This window comes from Orycteropus afer, unplaced genomic scaffold (assembly GCF_000298275.1).
Source record: "Orycteropus afer afer isolate SDZICR_OR568_19922 unplaced genomic scaffold, OryAfe1.0 scaffold00026, whole genome shotgun sequence".
Classification (NCBI taxonomy): domain Eukaryota; kingdom Metazoa; phylum Chordata; class Mammalia; order Tubulidentata; family Orycteropodidae; genus Orycteropus; species Orycteropus afer.
Window position 1 is genome coordinate 7,915,377 of NW_006921613.1, and position 27,048 is coordinate 7,942,424.

General features: G+C 36.4%; 1 protein-coding gene across 1 annotated transcript in view; it reads left to right on the plus strand.

The window, feature by feature from the left end:
* Positions 1–19,411, plus strand: part of SPPL2A (signal peptide peptidase like 2A) — a 117,691-nt gene extending 98,280 nt beyond the window's left edge. Inside the window, exons 14-16 of the mRNA XM_042783692.1 lie at positions 5,651–5,725; positions 7,195–7,355; positions 19,337–19,411. Coding sequence (XP_042639626.1) covers positions 5,651–5,725; positions 7,195–7,355; positions 19,337–19,411 — 311 coding nt within the window. The remainder of the gene's footprint in view (positions 1–5,650; positions 5,726–7,194; positions 7,356–19,336) is intronic.
* Positions 19,412–27,048: the final 7,637 nt, after the last annotated feature.

The following is a 27,048-nucleotide window of genomic DNA, read 5'->3' on the forward strand; positions in this document are numbered from 1 at the left end:
TCCTAATTTAAAAAAAAAAAAAAAAAGCTTTTGAGCAGCCATCTAAGAGGCAACTATTGGTCTCCTCTCTCCTGGAGCAAAGAAGAGTGAAGAAAATCAAAGTCATGGAAACAATTAGTCCAAAGACATGATAGACCATGAGGACCTCAGCCTTCATGACTCCAAGACCAGAAGAACTAGGTGGCGCCTGGCTACCACTGAAACCACTCGGAAAGGGATCAGAATTGCAGATCCTGGTTAGAGTAGGAGGAAAAATGTAGAACAAGATTCAAAACCACAAAAATGACCAGAATTACTGGTTGGATAGAGACTGGTAGAACCCCCGTGACTATGGCTCTGGATTATCCTTCAGGCCTAGAAATGGACTCACTTCCATGGATTGGCTCTCAGCCCAACAGTAGAAAGTCCTACCTGCAGAACACCTACCCCAGGGAGATACAAACCACCTATTCTAGGGAGATGCACCCCTTAGCTCAATGAACCTTGAAACATGAGTAGCACTCTCATAGAGGGAAAGCTGGACAGACAGGAATGCATAGATAAGAAGGGGACAGGGAGAGGGTAGTCACAAGGAGGAAAAGGGAGGAGAGGTTTTTATGGTTGGGGATGGTAATTGGGGCTGTGAAACCAAATATGCATGAACTGAATGTAATACAAATCTGCTTTATAAAATTGCAGCCAAAGCACAACTTAAAAAAAAAAAATTACAGTCAAGAAAATCCTATGGGATGGTTGTATTCTGTTACACGTGGGGTCGCCTTGAATCAGAATCAACTTCGTGGCACCACCAGCAGCAATCTACCAGCAATAATCTGTATTAAGGATTTCTCACTGTTGTGAGTGCTACAGTCAGTGGCAGAAGAAAAAGAAGCATTTTCAGAGATAGACAATAAAGCTTGATGATAACAACCAAAACATATCTCCTGTGGCTCAAAAAGTATTGTAGAAGACACAAACAGGATCAATGTAAGCATCTTCTCCCAAAAAAAGTACATTTTGTGAAGATGAGAAGGTAAAGAGGCAGAGAAACTAGAGTACTGGAAAGGGAACAAAGTGAACACATACTAAATGCTGACACACTGTGATAAATGTAACTAATGTCACTGAACAATTTGTGTGGAAGTTATCAAACAGGAACCTAACTTGCTGAGTAAACTTTCATCAAAAACTCATTAAAACATTATTTAAAAGAAAAAATTTTACTGGAAACAAAAAGCATTCTGTGGTATAAATCTTAAGATTCCTTAAATATTGGTATCTTAAAACTTACCCCTGATTTTGTTAGTTCTGCTTCAAAATTCACTACCATTGAGTCAAATCTGACTCATAGAGACCCCCATTGGGTTTCTAAGGCTGTAAATCTTTATGGAAGCAGACTGTCCCATCTTTCTTCTGTGGAGCAGCTGATGGGTTTGAACCACTGATCTTTTGATTAGTAACCAAATTCCTTAACCACTAAGTTCTACTTCAAGTGCTACATAAAATCTTGTATAGTGACACTATGAGTTGGAATCAGTTCAACGGCAACAGGTAATATAACACTTGATATAAAATTGGTAAAAATAATAATGTACTCCATTCTTGAAGTAAATGTTGAAGGTCCCAAACATTTCTGCAAAGATAAGTTTTTGACAACATATGATACAATGCTAAAAGCAAAATTCTAATTTTTGGGAGAAAGTACCATTTTATTTTAACTTGTGAGAATGTGATTAAACAGTGAATATAGTAAAAATAAAATAATGGAGCTCTGGTGGTGCAGTGCCTAAGGCATTTAACTGCTAACCAGAAGGTTGGTGATTGAAATCCACCTGCCATTCCATGGGAGGAAGATAGGGCAGTCTACTTCCACAAAGATTTACTGTGTTGGAAACCCAGTGGTGTTCGCTATGAGTCAGAATTGATTCGATGTTGGTGGGTTTGGTTTTGGTTTTATAGTAAAAATAACAAGCAACTATCAAGGAGCTTTATCACTTATTTTGTTGTTGTTGTTAGGTGCCATTGAGTCAATTCTGACTCATAGTGACTTTATGTACAACAGAATGAAACATTGCCTGGTTCTGTGCTCTCCTCACAATCATTGCTGTTTGAGCCCATTGCTGCAGTCATGTATCAATCCATCTCATTGAGGCTCTTTCTCTTTTTCACTGACCCTGTACTTTACCAAGCATGATGTCCTTCTCCAGGTACTGATCCCTTCTGAAGTCATGACCAAAGTATGAGAGGTGTAGTCTTGCCATCCTCACTTCTAAGGAGCATTCTGGCTGTGCTTGATCCAAGACAGATTTGTTTGTTCTTCTGGGAGTCCATTGTATAGTCAACATTCTTCCCTAACACCATAATTCAGATGCATCAATTCTTTGGTCTTCTTTATTCATTGTCCACCTATCACATGTATATAAGGCAATTAAAAAGGCCATAGCTTTGTCTTCAAAAGTCTTCAAAGTGCCATCTTTGCTCTTTAACATTTTAAAGAGGTCTTTTGCAGCAGATTTGCCCAATGCAATACATCCTTTGATTTCATGACTGATGCTTCTGTGGGCATTGATTATGGATCCAAGTAAAATGAAATCCTGACAACTTCCATCTTTTCTTTGTTTATAATGATGTTGTTTATTAGTCCAGTTGTGAAGATTTTTGTTTTCTTTATGTTGAGGTGTAATCCATAACTGAAGGGTATAGTCTTCATCAGGAAGTGTTTCAAGTCCTCTTTGCTTTCAGCAAGCAAGGTGTGTCTTCTGCATATCACAGGTTGCTAATGAGTTTTTCTCCAATCTTGATGCTGCATTCTTCTTTGTATAGTTCAGCTTCTTGAATTATTTGCTCGGCATAAAATTGAGTAAGTATGGTGAAAGGATACAACCCTGATACATACTTTTCCTGATTTTTTTTTTTTTTTAATTAGGATTTGGGTGAAGATTTACAGAGTTAATTCACTTTTCATACAGCAGTTCACATACACTTTGTCTCTCTTTTCCTGATTTTAAACCATGTAGTATATCCCCTTGTTTGGTTTGAATGACTGTCTCTTGGTCTGTGTACAAATTTCTCATGAGGACAATTAAGTGCTGGAATTCCCATTCTTCTCAATGTTATCCATAATTTGTTATGAACGACATAGTCAAATGCCTTTGCATAATCAATAAAACACAGGAAAACATCTTTCTGGTATTCTCTGCTTTCAACCAAGAACCATCTGACCTTAGCAGTGATACCTCTTGTTCCCCATCCTCTCCTGAATCCAGGTTGAATTTCTGACTATTCCCTGTCTATGTACTGCTGCAACCATTTTTGAATTATGTTCAGCAAAATTTTACTTATATTAATGATGTTGTTCAATAATCTCAGCATTCTGTTGGATCACCTTTCTTTGAGATGGGCACAAATATGGATCCCTTCCAGTCCATTGGCCAGGTACCTGTCTTCCAAATTTTCTGGCATAAACAAGTGAATGCTTCCAGTGTTGCATCCATTTGTTGAAATATCTCAATTAGTATTCTGTCAAGATTGTATTTTGGTTCTCATTAATTTGTTTTATTTATATAGAGCCCCAGGAGCTATGGTGACGTTGTGCCTAAGGCATTTGACTGCTAACCAGAAGGCTGGCGGTTTCTGATGGTTATGTTTGTATGTCAACTTGGCTAGGCCTGGTTGAGTGGCTGGGCAGCTGGATGTAGTATTCCCCATGATGAGACTGGTGGTAATCAACTCCATGCTGGAACCTACTGTGAGCAGATGAGTAACTGCTTTTGGGTATGTGATCTGCTTCCTGTATATAAGGAGAAGTTTTGAGAACGGTCTCTGGTCTATGGCACGCTTGAACCCTGCATGTAGCCGTGTCATTGTTCGGTAGCCTGCTATGCTCTGCTGACCTTGGAACTTACAGTGGACTTAAGTTAATGTCCTGCTGTGTGGATTGGTAACATCGAGACTGTGCCTTTTTACTTGTCAACCTTGGGGGCTTCTCAGCCTCAGCAGCCAGCCAGCAGCTGTCTGAGTGGAGAAATGCCTCTAGCTCCAGTGGGCCGGGAGCAGGAGGCAAGAGCTGGACTCCAAAGTTGAGGGGCTTTCACTTAGGCCCTAGAGCCTGGCACTTTGAACTTGGACTAAAAGCCTCCAAATCGTAAGAATAAACTCCTGTTTGTTAAGGCCATCCCATTTGTGGTATATTTCTTGTTAGAGCGGCACTACGTAACCAGAACACGTTCAAACCCATCAGCTAGTCCTTGGAAGGAAGATTGGGCAATCTTTCTCTATAGAGATAACACCTTGGAAACCCAAGGAGAGGTCACTGTGAGTTGGATCCGACTTGACGGCAGTGAGATATAGAGCCCCAAATTAATTAATTCAGAAACTAATAAACATAGTAAAATTATTTCATGATTTATTTTTTACCAGTGCTTTCAGTGTAGCGCCAACTTCTTCCTTCAGTACCATTGGTTCTTGATCATGTGCTACCTCCTGAAATGGCTGAATGTTAACCACTTCTTTTTGGTATAATGACTCTGTATATTCCTTCCATCTTCTTTGATGCTTCCTGTGTTGTTCAGTATTTTGCCCTTACATTCCTTCAGTATTACATCTTCAAGGATTAAATTTTTTCTTCAGTTCTTTCAGCTTGAGAAATGCTGAAGGTATTCTCTTACTTTTTGGTTTTCTAACTCCATTTGCTCACGTTTCATTATAATACTGTACTTTGTCTTCTTGAGTCATCCTTTGAAGTTTTCTATTTAGCTCTTTTCCTTCATGATTTCTTCCATTTGCATTGGCTATTCTCCATTGAAGAGCAAGTTTCAGAGTCTCTTCTGACATGCATTTTGGTCTTTTCTTTCTTCCTTGTCTTTTTAATGATCTTTTGTTTTTCTTCATGTATGATGTCCTTGACATCATCCCACAACTCACCTGGTGTTCACTGCATCAAAGCTGTTCTTGAGATGGTCTCTAAATTCAGGTGGGATGTAATCAACATTGTATTTTGGTTCTTGTGAATGTGTTTTATTTATATTGAGCCCCAAATTAATTAATTCAGAAACTAATAAATATAGTAAAATTATTATATGATTTTTTTTAAAGAAGGTAAACATTTTTAAGAAATGATATCTTAAGGGATTAAATGTCATTTGTACTGTCTTACAATAATATTTATTTAATAAACATAGTTCTGAGATTTCCTCTTTGGAGTAGTTTCACAAATTTCTTATAAGAAATGGGTAATAAAATAGTTGTTTCTGCATGCTTATGTGTCTGCAAACGAGCTTATATTTCATTTTTATTTCAACTCTTTGTATTAAAATGTCAAACCATTTTATTGTACTAGGATGGGGAAGACTTCTTTGATTACAATATGAAATTGCCTTCCTTAATGTCCTTTCAATGCATTTTTTACTGATACATTAAAAAAATATTCCCCATTGCATGGAATATTGAGCATGTAATAAAAATCATGTGACTCAGGAAAATGTTTAAAAATTGGTAGTAAGTGGAAAATACCTGCATGTAAAACTTCGTTCACACTTCACAGTACTTTAAATATTCTTATAATGTAAATATGAAAGTTAATTATAATATATGCTGTTTCCTTAGTTAACAGTTACTTGACTTTGTATTGCTGTTGCATTAAGGAAATAATGTAGTTTTGTTCTTTTTTTAGGTCTATTGGTTGCATACTGTAGAAGATTTGATGTTCAGATTGGTTCTTCTATATACTATATTTCTTCCACAATTGGTAAATTTTGTTTTTTCTTTATATCCTGTTAAATTGTAGTGTGTGAAGAAAAAGAGGTCTAAAAATAAGGAATTCTGGATTCTAATTCTTTGCCATTAAATAACAAGACAATTTTTTTAAATCAAAAGGTATAATTATACTTTATTACCTTTATCACAAGGTTTTGGAGATTTAAAAAGGAAATTGGGTATGAAATAAAAAGATTAGCTCTTACATATAAAATGCTTATTAGAGCATCTGACACATAAGTAATCAATAAGTTATATAATACTAGATTTTAAAAAATAATTTATGGATAACTAAGTATAAATTAATTTATGGCACAGTAATATCTCACTTACCTGGAACGACAGAGGTAGTTCTACTTATGCCTCTACTTCTATTATTGAGAACAGAGTTAGAAACTGGAAATAAGTAAAAAAGGAAAAAAAAATTACTCTTACTACTTCTGAATATATCAAATAGACATAACAAAGTTCACTTACCAAAACTCTTACATTAGGTAAATGGCCTACTTCAGCTACCAAAGTTTTTCAAGTTCATAATGAAATTAAATCCAGTAACATGAAAGTGTATGTTAACAATAGAGATGTTCCTAGAAATAGGTACCCTGACAGCAAGAAAGAATAAGTAAGAAAGCAAATGAATTAAAATTAAAACAAAAACTATTGGGAAAAAAAAAAAAACAGCCTTGGACATTAACATTACAGTCCATTAATAGTCAGTGTAATAGAATAGAAGGACACTCGAGAAAAAGGCAGGCAGCCATTAGGAGTGTCTGTCAATTTTGTTTTGTAATGTCCATCAAGTTACTTAACCTTGGGTCTCTATTGCCTCAATTATAAAATCAAGAACTAGACTAATTATCTATAGAGCTCTCTAGCTCCAATAATAGGAGCTCTGGTAGCGAAGTGCCTAAGGCATTTGACTGCTAACCAGAAGACTGGTGGTTCAGACCCACCAGCCACTCCTCGGAAGGAAGATTGGGCCATCTACTTCTGTAGTGATACTGCCTCAGAAACCCAAGGAGGGGTTGCTATGAGTCAGATCCAACTCGACAGCAGTGAGTGAATATATTCATAATGAGAAACTGAGTCATTAAGGAAATATCAAATAATGTTTTGATATGTACTTATTTTAAAAGCCTAGGAAATGTGTGATCGACATTAGGAAGATTTCTTAAACTTTAGTACCTGTAGGTGCAAATTTTAGTCTAAAATGTGACAGGTAATTGCTTTTTTGAGTTATTTATCAATGATGAATGATTAGGTTAATGTTAAAATGTCCATTGCAACATTTTTCAAAAGCTTTAAGGAATGTCCGTATCTAGGAAAATAATGAAATTACGAAGGGAAGTCATAGGGCAAAAATGTCTTCAGAAATATTTGAAAACCAATACTTCAATGAAGGGAGAAATCCGCTTTCAGTAGCATGTAGAAATGACTGATACTTGCTTGTCCTTCTTTCAGCCTATGCTGTTGGCATGATACTTACATTTGTAGTTCTGGTGCTGATGAAAAAGGGGCAACCTGCCCTCCTCTACTTAGTACCTTGCACTCTTATTACTGCCTCAGTTGTTGCATGGAGACGTAAGGAAATGAAAAAGTTCTGGAAAGGTAGCAGCTATCAGGTATGGGCTTATGCTTTAGTTACCAAGTTATGACATAATTCACTGACCAGCTTTGGCTGGGAACTTTGTATGTGTGTACGTGTCAAAAAATTACTTTAAATTTGTCAGGGTGTCATACAAGTTTTTCTCAATACTACCCTTTTATCCACTGTTTACCTGCTGCATCATCATTTCTCACCCCAGTGAAATTTGATGCCAAAATCTGGTGTCTCAAGACAACTACTAAGAAGTGAGAAAGCATCAGGGTAAACAATATTTCAACTTGAGTTTTCAAAATCCACACAAAAGTGGACTAAAACTCTATGCTTAAAATGAGTACTAAATTTTGAGACTGACATTAGCTGTTTATAGTAAGACTCCTAATGTTTTGCAGATAAGAATTATACTTTCTCCAGCATCTAAATGGGCCTAACTAAATTAGGGTACTCATTTCAGATTTAAATTGGACAAGATTGACTATTTTTTAAACTCCTAGTATGGAGACACTATTGATACCATAATCTGTTATGTCTGAGTTGTTTCTTCATTGCAGTTAAACCCCTTTCTCCTTTTCCTAAATGTTCTTGGTATTCCAGTAAAGTTCGTTTGTGCTGAAATTAAAGAGGGTTGGGAAACCCTAGCCTATTGAGGTCAGGACCATGGCATTCATCCCTTTGTGAAGCAGGTAGCTCTGCTTTGCCCTATTACAATTTACCTTCCTCTATCCACCTTTATGCATGTGTGTCAGTGATCACATTTTAAAAAAATAAATAAATAAAAGACACTTTGGATGGATGACTGCAAATGTGTTACTAGATAAACAGTTGAAAGTCCATGTCTAGTGGTTTCTCTGTAGTGTCATCTTTATTTACAAGAGGTGCTTAACACATTAAGTTAAAAATACTGCTATAATTGGGAAAGCACTGATCTAGATTCTTTTGGGTAAATCTCTTCATTTCTTGGAGGTTTTGATAAAGTAATAATACCTGCCTTGCCTACTTCACAATGCAGTTGCCTCAACTTATATTAATACACATGGAATTCATTTATAACCACAAGATTTTAGACTAAACTAGGAGATACCTTTGAACTTTTCCATGAAGGTGATAAAGTTTTTTAATTTTATAAGTTTTTTTTTTAAATACAAGTGTATCCCTCAATATATACTTCACTACTAGCCTTTCAAAGTCACATCCTTAAAAGTGATTTTTTTCATCAGTATGTTTTTTTATGATTTCATAGTTCTTCATTTAGCAAATGTTGGTTGAGCTGTTCTGTGAGTCAGTTGTTATTTTAGCTGCTGGTGATACAGGGTGAACAAATTAGAAACAGGCCTGATCTCATAGCCTCTTGAAAGTTAGAGTCTAGCAGGGCATGCAGATAAAGTCTCTAACAATAAAAGTTTCATCGACGTATTAGTTATGGTAGGGTGCCATGAAAGCTAGAAGTAGGACATCCAGTGCCTATGTTTTCAGGACAGAGTCATAAGTGATTTGGGGGAGGCTTCTAAAAATGTTACATTTATATTGAGATTTTCAAACTGAACCATGTGTATTCCATGTTGAGGTAACCATGTATATAAAGGCTCAGAAGGAAGAGAGCAGGGTACATTCTAGGAAACAAAGTTTAAGATGACTGTAATGTTAACTAAGAGGAGAAGAGCTACAGAAGGAGCCAGTAGGGTCTTGTAAGCCATGTTAAAGAGTTTGGATTCTAATCTAAGAGCAGCGGTGACCGTTTAAGGAACTTTTAAAATCTAGAAAATGGATTAAAGGAGGATATATTAGGATGAGAAACAGTAGTAGTCAGAGTTAGTAAAGTAGTGAGATAGAGGGAGGTGAGCAAAGTCAATAAAAGTATAGAGAGTCTGCTGATGGATTCATTGTAGAGATAGAAGGAAGCAGAGTTAAAGGTTTATAGATTGGATAATTAATTGAGTGGATAGGTGGTGATACCATTTGGAAAGGAAAGTGGTGAATTCATTGTTGGACATGTTAAATGCTGGACACAGTCTCTATATTGGATGTTTCAGATTACTGCCAGTATCTTAGTTATCTAATGCTAGTGTAACAGAAATATCACCAGGAATGGCTTAACAAACAGAAATTTATTCTCTCACAAATTAGAAGGCTAAAAATCTGAATTCAGGGCACCAGCTTCAGGGGAGATGCTTTCTTTCTCTGTTAGCTCTATCAGTGTTTCCCTGAGTCTAGGAGTTTCTCAGCACAGGGACCTTCCAAGGACACACTGCACTCTCAGCTCTTCTTTCTTGGTGGTAGGAGGTTCCCTCTGATCTCTGTTTGCTTGTTTAATCTCTTTTACATCTCAAAAGAGAGAAACTTAAGATCTAAAGGAATCCTGTAGATTGTATCCTGCCTCATTAACATAACTTTTTCTAATCCCACTTATTTAACATCATAGAAATGAGGAACATAGGATAGTTAGTTCATGAAATGGAGGATAATTACATAATACTGAGAAACATGGCCCAGTCAAGTTAACACATATTTTGGGGGGACAAAATTTGTTCCGTAATAGCCAAGAAGAGAGAAATAATAAGCATTTAAATAAATGGGTCTGATCTATAAGAAACTGATGGAAGCTTGAGATAGAAATCTGTTAGTGTGAGCTCATTCAGTGACTGAATGAGGGAGGATGTAGAGGGCAGAAAAAGATTCAGGACTGTGAGCAAGAGATTTTTACTGTTACTGGCATTTATCTGATTGATTGATTGATTGTGAGGAGAAGGAGAAGGAAAGCAAGCAACATAGAGGGAATTTTGTATAGGGTTAGTATTAAATCTTTGTTACATTAAAATTTAAATTTGGGAGTTATTTAGACCATGTGTGCTATCTTATATAATTAAGTATGTTTCTTGTTATTTTCATCACTTACTCAAAACCAAACTCACTGCCGTCCAGTCGGATCCAACTCAGTGACCCTTCCTTGGGTTTCCAAGGCAGTATCACTACGGAAGTAGATTGCCCAACCTTCCTTCCGAAGAGTGGCCTTCTGGTTAGCAGTCAAATGCCTTACGCACTATGCTACCAGAGCTCCTGTTTTCATCACTAGCATTCCATTTTCATTTATAACAATAATTTCTTCTTAATGTCACTTTTAAGGTATAATAAAAATATGTGCTTATTATAGACAATTTTGAAAAATATTAAAAAATATGTGAGAAAAAAAATTAAGTCCATCCATAATCCCACTATCTAGAGAGATCCACTATCAAAGTTTAGTGTGAATTTCTTTCTGTGAATTTCATCAGTTAGTGGATGATACCATACTTTAAATAGTTCTTTATCTTGCTTTTTTGACTGCTTTTTTCTGCTATTTCATTTAAAATTCTGTATTTTAGAATTGTATTCTATAATTTTAATTCCTGTGTAATACTCTCCTATGTGCATATACCATACTTTATTTTACCATTTCCTTTTTTAAAAAAAATTATTTTTCATTGTAATTGGGGTGAAACTTTACAAAGCAAATTGGTTTTCATGCAATTACTATACATTAATACACATTTTGATTCATGATATTGATTGCAACCCCCACAATGTAATAGCACTCTTATCATTTCCTTCCTGTTTACTGATTCCACTTGTCTTTCTTTCCTATCCCTTTCTGCCTTCTGAGCTTTATCCTTGGGCAGATGCTGCCCTTTTGATCTCATATGTGTGATTGTTCTGAGTGCACACCTCCCTAATATGTTGTTCACCGTATAAGCCTGTCTGTTGTTAGGCTGATAGTTGAGCCAATGGGAGTGAGTTCAGTTCCTATCTTGAAGAGTGTCTAAGAGCTGTACTCTTAGGGACTGCCAGTCTCCATCAGACAAGTAAGTTTGGTCTTTTTCGGGATTTTGAGTTTTCTACATTTTTCTCCTACTCTATCTGGATGTTCTATTGTGATCCCTTCCAAAATGGTCAGCAGTGGGCACCATCTAGTTCTTCCCATTTCAGGATCGTGGAGGCTGGGGTTCACATGGTACATTAGTCCTTTGGGCTAATTGTTTCCTTGTGTCTTTGATTTTTTCCACTCTTCTTTGCTCCAGATGAGGAGAAACCAGTAATTGCACCTTAGATGGCCATGGACAATCTTTTAAGACCCCAATCGATACTCACTAACGTAGGATGTGGAACATCATTTTTGTGGACTATATTATGCCAGTTGATCTTAGTGTCCCCCAAGACTATTGTCCTGAGCCCCTAGGCCCAGTGACTCATTCCCTCAGAGTGTTTGGTTATAGCTAAGAAGTTTTCATTACTTTGCCCCGTATGCTCTACTCTCTCACTCACTTGCCGTTGAGTCAGATCTAACTCATACCCCTCCTTGGGTTTCCAAGGCAGTATCACTACAGAAGTAGATTGTCCAACCTTCCTTCTGAGGAGTGGCTGGTGGGTTTGAACGGCCAGCCATCTGATTAGCAGTCAAACGCCTTAGGCACTATGCCTCCAGAGCTCTACTATATTCATGAATATATTTGCAGCACATATAAATGCATGTGTAGAAATATCCTCTGTCAAACCTGTATATTCCTGAGTGTAGTCCCATCTTCCTTCCCACCCCTGTTCAGCTTGAGTGTCTATCTATGTATCCACCCATAGATTATTATTACTGTTACTGCAGGATTGTATATGAAATAGTATTTATTTCTGTTGCCTTTACCTCTTGTCCTTCTCCCAGTGTTTTCCTTTTCCTCAATCATTTTGTGCTTTCTCCTATTGTATACTGCCTTTCCTTTCATCCAAGTTAATATATTGCCTACCCTCCAGTTAGTTGTTGTTGTTGTTATGTGCTGTCGAGTCGGACCCGACTCATAGCGACCCGTCCTTGGGTTGCTGAGGCAGTATCACTACAGAAGTAGATTACCCCATCTTCCTTCCGAGCCTCCAGTTAGTTATCTTCCCTCATTTCTCCTCCCACCCCTGATAACCTTGAAAAGATGTTTTTTTCTGTGTGTAAACCTTTTTACAGTAGTGGTCTTATACAATATTTGTTCTTTTGTGTTTGACTAATTGCACTCAGCTTAATGTCCTCTAGGTTCATCCATGTTACGAGGTGTTTTCACAGATTTTTCGTTATTCTTTAACTTTGCATAATATTCCATTCTTTGTTGTATGTACCATAGTTTGTTTATCCACTCATCTGTTGTTGGCCCCTTAGGTTATTTCCATCTTTTTGCTGTTGTGAATAGTGCTGCAGTGAACATGGTTGTGCTTGTACCTGTTTGTGCCATGGCTCCTATTTCTCTAGGATATATACTTAGTAGTAGGATTGCTGTATAATACGGTATTTCTATTTCCAGCTTTTTAAGGAAGCACGATACTGTTTTCCATAATGGCTGTACTATTTTATATTCTCACCAGCAGGGAGATCCAGTCTCTCCATATCCTCACCAGCGTTAGTTGTTTTCTGTTTTTTTTTTTTTTAACTTTGCTATTAATACTGGGGTGAGATTATATCTCATTGTTTTGATTTCTATCTCTCCAGTGGCTAATGATCACAAGCATTTCTTCATATGATTGTTGGCTGCTTGCTTATCTTCTTTGGTAAAGTGTCTGTTCATGTCCTTTGCCCATTTTTTAATTGGATTGTTTGTCTTTTTCTTGAGGTATTGACATATTCTATAAATTTTAGAGATTAGTCAATCCTTTGTCCCATGTGTTATCCCCAAACTCTTTTCCCTATCTGTACGTTCTCTTTTTACTCTTTTGGTGAAGTCTTTTGATGTATACTATTTCCTTTTCACAGAGTAATTTCTCTTTAAGGAATTGGCCATAAAATTATTAAAATCTGGGCGTAATTGATGAGAAAAGATGTTCACTCCAGTATTTCTAGTTATCCTTGATCTATTTGAATGAGATATAGATTTATATTCTTATTGGAAGCTAAAAAGTCATAAAACCCTTTTACAGACCCTTACCCTACTTTAACTTTAATTATTTTTCTTTTTTATATTTTAATTACAAAGTAGCACGTTTGTGTTTTTATATACATACATATACAATACATATACATACATAAATATATAAACAAAAATAAAGCAAGCAATACAGAATTGGCTAAAGTGAAAATGGAAGGCCCTTTTCTAACTATTCTATCCCCACACCAATCCCTACCCTTAAGGAACAGCTACTTTGAACAATTTATGTGTTGCTTCCAGATCTTTTTTATGCCATCTCATTCTAGAAAAGGTTGCATAGTTTGAGATGTTATATACTTAAATGTAATACCATGGTTTTCTTTAGAAATATTCTATGGTTCATTTTTTCTCTCCTAGTTTTTTCTAACACTTTGCTTCCTTTCTCTTTCCATAATGTTTAGTGAGGAGAAAGAGGATAGTAAGTAGGTAAAAAAAGGAATCCAAAGTATGCATTTATAGTCCTCATGGTGCTCTGCTCTGGACCATCCAAGTTTCATTCTAAAAAATTGTGACCTTGAAAATACTATGATTCTGCTTCACACCAGCTACCTGTAAAGGGAAAGATCACTATAACTGGACACAAAGCAGTAATAGCCCCTGAGAAGCAGACTCCAGGAGCTTCACTACATGAGATAGTACCTAAATATGGCAGTTACTCTAGGAAAATCATTAAAAAGTATCTGAAAAGTTAAGATAACTTAAGTGATTTTTTTTTTTTTTTTTTGGTTGCAGTATGGTATCCTAATTTTATTAGATAAAGACATCTGGAATATAAAATAACACAATGATAAGGAACATACAGTCTGGTGCCAGAATGCCTGACTTTGAATTCTGATTTCATCAATTATTAACTGTGTGACCTTGGGCGAGTTACTTAGCTTTCTGGTGCCTTAATTTTCCTAAAGTGTAAAATAGTGTGATAGTCATCCTACCTCAGAAGGTTGTTGGGTGGTTATATATGATAACTAAGCAAAGAATAGTGGCCAGTACATCACAAGCACTGTACATGTATTTGTTACTATTATTTGTAGGAGATGGAGGGGTTTTTTGTTTGTTTATTTATTTTGATGTGTTGTTTTGGATATTACTTTTCAATTCATTAACTGTATTTTCATTTTCTTGGTTTGATCTTAAAACTTTGGGTCTTTGTTAAATCTGATTCTCTTATTTGTTAAAGGGTTTGATATGCTGGCCTGTCACAAGCCTTAGATAACCAATTCTGTTAAGACTCCTCATTGCCCTCATGTGCAATGAATTTAAAATATGCAGAATGGATATTTGCTGAAATTCTAGGCAAGCTAATTTCAGTATGTGAAAAATTAAAATACTGCCAGAAGAGAGCTTATTTTTTCCAGAAATCCAACAATTTTGAAAAATTAGAGATATAAAGCCATCACAAAATTACTTTCCTGCTTATGTAAGAAAAAAAATCTCTCATAGATTTTTAAAGTCAAAATTAATTTAGCTTGAATGTTGTCATTTGTGAGACTCAGTATATTACAGACTTTGGGACCACTTCTGGCAAATTATTTCTCTTAAGAGTCTTTCTCATCCATAAAATGAGGCTGGATCTATGATCTATGGGCAGGAAGGAGAATAAGTAATCTATAGTTGTGGGCTAGCCCAGGGCTTAGGTAGGTAGATGTTGAAATTAGGTAAGGCTAGGCACAGACTTGAATAGTAGATTGAGGATCCTCAATAAACCTGGTAGAAGAGAGAGACTAGGATGGCCTTAGCCCTGAAGGCAGCTTTCAGCAGTTACTGGTTTGGCAGTTACTGGTTTGTCCCTTACAGAAGGGAGGGGGAAAAGAAAACTCACTGCCATTTAATCAATTCTGACTCATAGTGACCCCATTGGATTTCCAAGGCTGTAAATCTTTACAGAAGCAGACTGCCCCATCTTTCTTCTGCAGAGTAGATGGTGGGTTCGAACCACCAACCATTTGGTTAGTAGCCAAATGCCTTAACCACTGCCCCACCAGAGCTCCTTGGCTTATCACTTAGCTAACTATAATTCTTTTCCTCCTCTCTTCCTTTCTCAGCATCTCCATAACTTTGCTAGTCTCTCCTTCCATTGTATCCCCATTTACCTTCCAACTCAAAATCTGCCTTAGAGTCTCTAAGCAGATATCTAGGAATCTAAAATTAGGTTTACCTTTTTCCCTATTTCTTTAGCACTTTGTACTTTAGATAATCATTAACATCTGCCTTGTAGTATAGGTATTTACGTAGGCCTTTCTCGCTGAATTATTAGTTCCTACACGTCAGGAACCCACAGTGCTTGTAACAGTGCTTTTACACACCATAAATTCTCAGTTAATGCTATTGAAATTCTTCATGCAGAACAACTATTAATGTTCAGTCCTTAATCCACTGACCTTTCATCACTTTTTTGTATATATATAGGCTTCCTGATTGTGTTTCAGCAGCCCACGTAAAACTATGCAGTATGTTATTGTATAAAACCATACAGTTTATACCTACGTGCAGTTGTAAAAGTGATGCACTTTTACAACTTGAGACATACATTTCTACCATCTCTATATGCAGTCATTTTTCATAATACTGAAAGTTTTTATGTTCTTTTTAAAAATAATCAAATACAGAACAAGTAAAATAAATCCAGAAAAAGTAATGACACATTTGTTTATCCTATTAATCATTTGATTCATTCTAACATCTACTTTTAGATTGAGTGCAAGTATAACCCACTGTCATCCAGTTGATTTTGACTCATAGTGACCCTACAGGCTAGAGTAGAACTACCCCATAGGGTTTCCAAGGTTGTAAATCTTTATGGAAGCAGAGTGCCTCTTCATCTTCCTGTGGAGCAGCTGGTGGGTTTGAACTGCCAACTTTTTGGTTAGCAGCTGAATTCCTTAACCACTGTGCCACCAGAGCTCCTTGGTGCCAGTATGGTAGTGGTAAGACTTTTCACTGGAGATTTTAAAACGTCTCCACAGTCTTCTTAGCTGCTTTCAAATGACTAATTACATATTTTGTCAGTTGCTATAACTTGGAAACTTCATACGTTTACTCTTTCTGTACTTGGAATCTTTCAGTCCTTCTGTGAATTTTTTTGATCAAATGAAGTAATTTCTATAAGATTTTACTAAACTAATCCTATTTTAGAAATCTTAAATGTTTTTAATTTTTCTATACCTATTGTGTAGGTTACAGCATTATACTATAATTTTATGAACTTTTTTCCTGGAATACTTCAAGAGCACACTGAATATAGTACTCAGTTCGATTTACTTGGTTCTACTTGAAAGTCTACATTCTAATTACCCACTGCCATCGAGTCAATTCCAACTCATTGTGACCTCTATTGCATTTCCAAAGCTATAAATCTTTATGGAAGTAGATTGCCTCGTCTTCCTCACAAGGACCAGCTGGTGGGTTTGAACCACTGACCTTCTGATTAGCAGCCAAAGGCCTTACTCACTATGTCACCACAGCTCCTTAAGTTCTAACTGGTGTAGAGTAAATAAAGGTATTTCTCTAGAGAGAAAAATAAACCAGTGGCTTAATTACTTTGAAATATAGAACAATTAAGAGAAAAATCATCATCTTAGAGGGTATTTCTTTTCTAATACTAAATAGTGGAGTTAATCAGATTTACACAGTGATCTCCACAGTGCTATTATACCCTAGGTGAGAAATTTACAGGTTGTCGATATCCATAAATAGAGAGTTTGTCTCTGTTGAATGTCACTAGTGCTTCCAATTATTTTTAGAAGCCACAAGCTGTAACTGACAAGTCAAATACAGAGATTCTTAGAATGACTTTACCTGCTTTAGTATCAACAACTCTCCAGTTACCCCCTTAATAAGTGTTTTATTTGATTATTTCTAGGATTGGTTCAATTACAAATAAGCAGAGCTATCAGTAAATGCCAAGTTAGCTGACTCAGTTTCAGAGAACATCTCTCCATATTGAGCTTGCCTATTTATAAATGTAAAAACAATTTATGCCAATTCATTTTATTATCTTTGTTAATGGTGTTTTTATAAATTATAAAAAAAAACTTATTTCAAGTTCTCTTTTTTATATTTCTACATTGCTTCTATTGATAATTCAGCAAAGAAAAGTAAATATGGGGTAGAGATGTTTCCTTCTGAAATAAAAATGACTTTGAAAGTGTTTATTTTTTTTTAAAATTTAATATATTTAGAAAGAAAATTATGGTGTTAGTGAAGTAGCTGGAGATCAGAAAAGAGGAGGCATGTTATAACTAAGAGTTTATAGATTAGTATTTCATTAAGTTACAGCTGCCATTGTAAGTGGGAAGCAAAAGGGTCTCCCCGTCCTGTTCGTCCTTTCAAGGCAGCTTTCGTTCTCCCTCACGGTAACGCCCTCCTCTTTCATCCATAACTCCTGACTGCTAAAGAAAGAGGAACCTCAATATATTTTACATGCTTCTTCTTTCACTCTTGATTTAAATTGTGACTAAAATTAACTGTTCAACAACTTCATCTTATGTTTCATGCAGTGAGGTGCTTCATAAACATGATGTTAACCCATCTCAAATTGACTTTTTCTCCCTAGACGTGCTATGAACATGTAACTACCTTAATCTAGGGCTGTCTTTGGAAAATAGGGTCTCAGAATTGTTTAGGGATTTGGAGTGACTCATGAAGTCTTAGCCTACTTGGGTTTTGTAAGCTGTCTCCATTAGTACTTCAGCCCGTTGTCAGCTGCAAGTTTCAGCTCATGTTTCATTCTTGTCTGGCAAGTCCAGAGAACTCTTTTGGGAATTATCCCTCTTCTTCTTCCTCCTTTAAAAAAACACTTAAACTTTTAGAACCACTTTACAATAACAGGGAGCTCTGGTGGCGTAATGCCTAAGACATTTGACTGCTAACCAGAAGGTTGGCAGTTCAAACCCACTAGCCACTCCTCAGAAGGAAGGTTGGGCATTCTACTTCCGTAGTGATACCACCTTGGAAATGCAAGGAGGGGTTGCTATGAGTGGATCCAACTTGACGGCAGTGGGTTTGGTTTGGTTTGGTTTGGTTTACAAAAATAGGGAAATATATCTTGCTGGGCTTCCCATTTTCAATAAAGAAGAGGGAGAAAGGGGTATCACAATGCTCAAATATAATCACTAGTTTAAAATCTGTAACAATCTTCATAAAAACATTAAGTTTTTCCTTTTTAAATAATTTTATCTGGAGAACAAGTAGAGTCACTAAAAGTAGATGAGCAGTCTTATTCCAAGATAGGAAAAGAACTTTTTGAGAATATGATCAGAGCTGAAAGTGACCATTTGTAGAAAAGTTTAACTGGTAATTCCTCTAAAATAGTCTTCAGCAAATGAATTCTTAATTTAATTTTCAGATACCACTTAATTTTTAAGTATTTTCCAGTTTGGGGTTGCAGGGTCTTTGTTTGTTTGTTTGTTTTTAGTGTTTGTCATATAATATTTTCTAATATTTCATATATCATTAAAAAATGTAGGGGTTTATTTCTGGTTATAAAGGTAATTCATTATAGATGATGGTAGAAAAAACAGTCACAGGCAAAATACAAGCAGGGAAGGCACCAGCTGTCTCTGGGAGTGAGTGAGAAGATTGGAGCTAAAAACTGGAGACCTGACCATGGCTCCCCTCTTCCATTCTGAGCAGCTAGTCACTCCCCCTCATGTATCATTCTTAAATTATATCCTTAAGGTCACTTTAAGATCTCAATCATGTTTCACTGTCCCAAAGAATTAACAAATCTCACAGTGACATCTGGGGCCATTTTCAGTTTTGTCACCTCTATAAGTGGACAATCATAGCTAGACATTTTTATTCCTAGAATAATGGTCAGAATTATCTCCCTTTTGTGGTGGAATTTCCACTGCCATCAAAGGCAGCATGGTTATTGGGAACAGGAGATGACAGATCCATAGAAAGCATTTATCAAATTGACCCTTAGTCATATGCCCTTCCTGAAAGGTTCATGGTCCCCCTAAGCATCTCCTGTAGTGTTGTCTTAATTAAAATCTAGGAATCTTTTAGTCAAATTATTGAATACTGAGGGCAAGTTGAAAATTTGCATTCCTTGATATCTTTTATTTATGTTTAGATGATGGACCATCTGGACTATGCAACAAACGAAGAAAACCAAGTGATTGCTGGTGAACAGACTATCCAACAATAATATATGTGAACCTATAATAATGTGTCATTCATTTTCTATACATAGTTAGACTTTTAAAATCAACTTTTGAATTGACAATCTAAAAGAATATTCAATAATGTGCTTGCAGATATTTATTTTTATGAACTGGTACTGGCAGATTACAGAATAAATAATTAAAATTCATTTGCTTTTAATTACGTTGCAGTTGTGCCTTCACATTAAATAAAAGCATATGTGGTCTGTATAAATTTCAACATATATACAGTATATTTTTCTAAAAAAAAAAAAAAAAAAGTTTTGACCCACCCTTACAATTTTCTGACTGAAATGTGTTTCTTTTAATGCTAATGATAGTTAAAAGTATTTCTGTGAAAGCAAGTTTTTGAAGATTTAACTGTTAAAAGAATTATGCAAATATATCTGCTCTATGGAAGTAACTGTTTAAGAACATGTTAGAAGGTAATTCAACAGTGTTATGAAAATTTGGACCTCTCCATCACTGCAGAGCTTAAAAATATATAATTTCAAAATAGATATAAATATGTTTTTTTATAGTTTGAGTTAAAAGCCCTGGTTCTTTTAAAAATTGAGAACCTAAATTACTTTGGATTGCGTATGTATTATATTAGAAAATATTTTCAGGTATAGAGGAATATAGTACATAAAACTAGTCATTAAGAGGACTCAGAAACTGAACTCCAGAGTTTTCAGTCATCTGCCATTTCCTTGAAGATGCAGCTTAAATTTCAGTACTAATGCTCAATTTGACTCTGGTGATCCTGGTCTTTGATATTTGGCTTTGTTGATGTCAAGGTGTGGTCTTATTAAAAAAACTACTTTTCTTATCAAATTAAATATTAATACATATGACTCATTGTTTGAGTCATAACAATTTATCCCTCCACCCTTTTTTCCCCCCTCATTCTCCATCCTTTCCCTGTAGGTAATCACTGTTAACCTTTTACTGTATTAGTGAAAATTAATTTACTAATGCACAAAGTGTGGTTCAGAGGAAAGAATTGGAGACAAAAGTCAGGAGACTAAGTGTTAGTATCACTTTAACCACAATACATGGAAAAACTTGAATAATTTTGCTTTAGCCCAAGACACTTGTATCTTTGTTTCTCATCTGTAAAATGAGTAGGTTAAACCATTTGATCCTTCTTCCAACTCAAAAAATCTTTTCCTTATTGTTTGCTAAGTCTTGGATGTGGCTCTTAACCTACTTTTGGGAGTTAGAGATAAAATTATCTTTTCATTTTATTTTCCTTAAGAAATTCCAAAATGACAAGTACTGGCGTAGTCACCAGGATTTTGCATTTCTCTGTAAATAATGTAGAAAATGTGTTAACAAATCTGTGATCTTTCAATCTAAGGCCAGTCTAGCTTAGTAAGAGATAAAACTAATGCCTTTTAAAATGGATTAGACCTTTAGTGTTAGAACTAAACGTAGCATTTAAGAGAATTAGAGTTTAATTGTTAACTTTAGCTAAGAGTATTACAAATAGAGAAGCTCCTTTGACAGCCCATTTTTCTATTTAATGCACTTTGGATCCTAATAGTTTTACGACAGATGATATATCTGGCAAGTAAAAGTTAATCTTGCCTTCATAATATCACGTTTGAATTTTTTCCAAAGAATTTATTTGGCAAACTTTGATAGGGGGAAGAACAGATTAAATGCCACTTTAAAGCTTTAACTATATTTTTGTTTATAATATCAATGAAATATTTGTCAAACTATAACTTTTTTAGTAGAATTACCTGAACCTTCAACTTTATGATACTCAAAAGCCTAAACCACATTTTATGAAGAATGTGAAAGAAAATTATTAGGATTTCTTTTTTTTTTTTTTTTACTACATTGAAATAAGATAATTAATCAAAATAATTTGGCTTATAACTTGGACAGTAGTTATTAATATTTTAATTTGTCAATATAAGTTTTGCTTGAGCATAGCATTTTTAATACCTCTAGAAATTATAAAATATAAGTTATTTGATACAAATTCTATTATATCCAACTATTACTTATCAAGGAGGTAAAATCTTGTTCTGATTTGCCATTAAAATCTTACTGAATAAAGAGAAGTATTTTTATCTTCACTGTCAGCCTTACATTGTACTTAAATAATCCTTTTAGCAACCTAGCTAAAAATAGTTACTTAGGGGAATTAAAGTGCAAAAATATTTTGTTTTGGGAATCAAAGTGAAGAAAGCCTAGGCAAGGTGAAAATACATCCCAATAATTTTAAGGGCAAAAGAAGTTTGTTCTTTTTTTCCTAAACATGCCCTAAAAATAAAAAGATACATGGTATTTATTAATACTTACTACAAAACAAATTTATTTCTTTTTAATTAGAAATTATCTATGAACATTTCTGTAACTTATCAAATAGAAATCGTTAAATATTTTAAATTAGTGTGTACTATTTTTAGTTCTACATAATTGAGCAAAGATCGATATGTGAGATTTTGAGGGGAAGAGACCTTGATACTTTAATACAGTCTCTTCTTCTTCTTTTTCTTTTTTTTCTAAATACACTTTTTATTAACAGTTGCCATCAAGTTACTCTTGGTGACCCTATATGTGTCAGGGCAAAACTACTCCATGGAGTTGTCCCTGACTGATTTTTCAGAAGTCCATCACCACGCCTTTCTTCTGCGGTATCTCTGGGTGGACCAAACACTCTAACCTGTTGGGTAGCGGGTGAGCACGTTAACCATTGCACCACCCAGGGACTCCATATTTTCTGCTAGGTTCTATGAAATAATTTTTTTTCAGTTAGCAAATCTACAATTTATTTATCTTTTGAAAGAAGAGAATTTTAACTCTTCTGATGTTGAGAGTCATAGATTTTAGTTCCATGTCCATAGAAATTTTGGTGAAATGGTACACTTTATGAGATAGTAAATACAAATGAGCTTTCCAGTTTTCCTTTGCTCTTTCAATTTTTGCCTCTGGTAGCATAGTGGCTAAGACACTTGCCTGCTAACCAGACGGCTGGCGGTTCAAACCCACCAGCCACTCCTCGGAAGGAAGGTTGGGCAATCCTACTTCCGTAGTGATAACTGCCTCGGAAACTCAAGGAGGGGTCGCTATGAGTCGGGGCCGACTCGACGGCACATAACAACAACAACAACAAATGGCAATGAAAATTATTTTGATATTTAACTAAAAAATACTTGAACTAATTTATTTAAGCTTGGTCTCTAAAATTCCATCCTGATCTCAGCCAGTGAGATTCACAAAACATAGGAATTATATTTTAGCCTAGTGATATATATTGTTTTGAAAGGCTTTCTATTTTCCCATTAACACGGAAACAGGTTGGATTTATTCAAGGTGGTACCAAGTAACCAATTCTACAGTTTAAAAAAAAATTTTGCAGTGCTCTGTTTATCTCAGAAAAGGGGCCTGGTGGCATAGTGGTTAAGAGCTAAGCTGCTAACCAAAAAGTCGGTAGTTTGAACCCACCAGCTGTTCCATGGGAGCAAGCTGTAAGTAGTCTGCTTCCATAAAGATTTATAGCTTCAGAAACTCTACGAAGCAGCTCTATTTTGTCCAGTGGGGTTGCTATGAGTTGGAATTAAGTCGATGGCAACAGGTTTGGGTTTGTTTGGCTTTTTTTTGTTTTGTTTTGTTTTTTTGTTTTTATTACCTCAGAGGATAATTCTATAGGAGGTTGGGAGAAAGTAATAAAAATGAAATCAAAATACTGAATATACATCACTTTTTGCTCCCTGGAAAAAAGATAATTTGTAAATTTAAGAGCTCTGAATCTAAATCTAATTACTCAACCTTTTGGAATTTGATCCTCTAGTGCTCATCTTCTACCTAGATTACTGAATTTGCAGAGTGAAAAACTGGCTCATAGAGTATATACAGGCCATTTAATAGTGAAGACCATAAATGTAAATGTCATCATTTAATGTTTCCCGCTTTAGGTCAGTTTTTATATCTATAAAGTTGTTCATTGAGGGAAGAATTATTTTTTAAACTGAATTTTTAGCATATTTCCCCATATTGGCAGTTATGGGGCAACTAATGGGAAAAATAAGAAAATTTAATGATGTCATACAGTTGTTTGATTAGAGAAAAATTATTGTAAACAACTTTTCTCTTCTTTTGGATATGGACTTTTATTCTTTTCCCCAATATCTAAAGCATATCTGGCTAACCTACAACACTTACCAGGCAAGTCAATGTAAAGTAGGTAGATTTTGCATATTTTATACCTCCTGTTGCGCTTTGTTCAAAGGAAACCTTTTTAAAAATAGGTATGATTGAATTTTTACTTCTTAGATGATTTGAGTGTGGTTCTTTTTTTTTTAACACTTTGATTTGTAAGTAGTATAAATTAATACTTTTATAACACTACTAAGGTTTATTTTTTTATGGAACATGATTTAAAATTTTTAAATTTTGAAGTATTAATTTAAGTGCTTTAAACTGTCTTCATTATGTGCCAATACTGACAAGAAAAACAAATTTTTTAATGTATTGAATTCATTTTGGTATTCAATAAATTCTATTTTAAAATAAAATTTGATTGTTTTATTTGGTGAGAAAAAATTGAAAATGAACAAAAAGTGTACTAGATCTTGTTCACATAAAGTAAAAATGGTAATGACCATCACTTACGAATTTATATAATTATTTAAGTCTGACAAATTATCCTTAAAAACCTAGATTCTATAAGTGTCATTTAGTAGAAATAGATATTGACTCATTAATAGCCCTTAATATTTGTTGAATTAATATATGTCATGTACTGTTTTTTAACCAATCCAGTATCCATTCTTTTGTAACAAACGTATTTGGCATTTGCAGTTTTGCTGATGGCTATTCCCACAGATTATCAAGATCCCTGCTGCCGTTGTACTGTCTTTTTAACTTAGATGAAATTGGTATAGATATTTAGTTTTGTCTTCACTGCACATTGAGGGAGTCGCAATCTTCCTTCCATGGCCTTCTGTATAGATGGTATGTTAGACTGGGTTCTCTAGAGAAACAAAACCAGTAAAGCTTATATAGAGAGAGAAAGAGAAATTTATCTTAGGAAAATGGCTCACACACTTACAGAAGCTGGCAAGTCCAAAGTTCTTGGATCAAACATCAAGCTGGAGGCTTTCCCAACTCTCACAGCTGCAGGGGCTGAGAAGCTCAAGGTTGGCAGGCAGTATACTGGCTGTTGACTCCAACAAATGATGAATCCTAGATCTCCAGGATGAATGGTGGATTGTTCACTCACGGACAGTTGTAGGTAGCACAACAGGATCCCGATCCACAGAAGAGTGTCTTTTTTACCAGGATGTCCATAAATATACTGGAAGCAGGCCACACCCCTAGGGAAACTCCCTTTGAGAAGATTGGCTGCTCAAAACATATTCATCTGATCCCATCATGGGAATAACCACATCACAATTGCTTAAACCACACAGAACTGTGGTCCAGCCAAGTTGACAGATAGCTCCAACTATCACAGTCCACCCCTTGTCAACTTGGCATTTGTACACATCTTCTTAACCATATATAACCTCTAAATAAGGACAATTATAAAGTCATATTTGCGCCTAACATGATATGCTAACACACGTACAACCAAAACACATTAACCTTATTTACATTTCACAGTTCATAACAGAAGGAAACAAAATATTTGATGCACATATACAATGAAGAAATATAACAATCACAGTCCTCATTTCTGCAGCTGGTCACATGGTCATAGCTGATATTCAGAACTACTTTCTTCCACCACCCATTCTGTATTTCCCTTGCCCTCAGCAAGTACCTCAGCTGGTCATGGTTCTTTGCCTGGTGGGGTAACCAGAACAGAATTTGGTACTGAAAGAGTGGGGTGCTGCTCTGACAGATATGTAAAATGTGGAAACAGGAGTGGAATGTGTCCTTGACCTGAGACCCTGGCAGAGAGACCCCGGCATAAGACATGACAGACAGCAGGAGCAGAGCAAGAGACCAGCATGAAAGATGGCAGGAGCAGAGTGGAGAGAACCGGCATGAGACAGCAACAGCCTTACCAGCCCACGGAGGAGAAAGCTTGATGCCTTTGGTTAGGCGGCTTACTGGCGGAGTGGGTTGCCTTCAGGTATTAATTGGTAAAGGAGACCAGCATGAGATGGAGTAGCAGGTTGGCCAGCCCACAGAGCAAGAAAACCAAGTGCTTTGGGGGCAGGAAGATTTCCTGACGAGTGGGTTGTCTATGGCAGTAATCGGCAGAAGTGGAGACCAAGGAAATGGCAGAGCTGCCTCAGCCTGAAAGGGTAGGACCATGGCCTTTGGGGCTGGAACCATCACAGCCCCCTAGGTTTCAAAGAGCCAGACCTTCACCAACTTGGTTCTGGAGTATAGGGCTGCTTGTTCATGTGAGCCAGTGGGATGGAGCCATAGCCACTGCCCAAGAGTGAGGGGTTGGGGCTGCCATGCCCAAGAGGGAGAGGAACGGGGCCCTGCCAGGCCAAGGGGGTGAGGTTTCTATACAGGAACTAGGGGACTAGAGCCACCCAGTAGAGGAGACCTGTACAGATGCCGCCCACTGAAGATCTGTACAGGTACCAAATTGACAAGGGGTGGAATTGTCATCGTTATGTTTGTGTGTCAACTTGGCTGGGCCTGGTTGAGTGGCTTGGCAGCTGATGGTGGTTATTTCCCATGATGAAACTGGCAATGAACTCCATGGTGGGATCTACCACAAGCAGCCTTTGGGATGTGGTCTGCTTCCTGAATATAAGGAGAAGCCTTGGGAATGGTATCTAGCTTATGGCATGCTTGGACCCTGCATGTAGCCGTGTCATTGCTCAGCAGCTTGCTATGTACTCTTCCGACCTTGGGACTTACAATAGACTTGAATTAATGGCCTGCCGTGTGATTTGGTAATATCGGGATTGTGCCTTTTTACTTGTCACCTTGGGCTTGGCAGCCTCAGCAGCCAGCAGCTGTCTGAGTGAAGAAAAGGCTTCAGCTTCAGTGGACTGGGAGCTGGAGGCAGAGCTGAAACCCAAGACTGAGGGGCTTTCACCCAGCCCCTAGAGCCTAGCATTTTGAACTTGGACTTAAAGCCTCCAAACTGTAAGAGAATAAACTCCTGTTTGTTAAGGCCATCCCATTTGTGGTATATTCTTGTCAGAGTGGCACTAGGTAACCACAACAGATGGACAGAGGGACACCTTGTCTTACCTCAACAGAAATGTTCTGAGAACTTGGGAGGTGGGCATGGCAAGCTTATAAGCAAAGAGTACGAAACATACCAGTCTCCTGACTGCATGCCTGCTGGACAGTCAGTACCTAGCCCACACTTCAGCCTTAGGTTTCTTGAGACTCAATAATTACGTTGTCCACCAACTTACCAAAACAAACAAACAAACTCAATGCCATTGAGTAGATTCCAATTTAAAGTGACCAGTAAATCTGTACAGAAGGAGATCCATTAGTCTTCCTTCCAGGGGGTGGTTGGTGGGTTTTAACTGCCAATCTTCTGGTTAGCAGTCAGATGCCTTAGGCACTGCGGCCACCAGAGCTCCTTGACTTACCCAAAGGGACTCTGATAAACATTTAGGAAATCTGAAGCCAGCGGTTTACTTTAAGCTATCTCCTTTCTCCTGGAGCCACCTTATACCAATAGCAACATCAC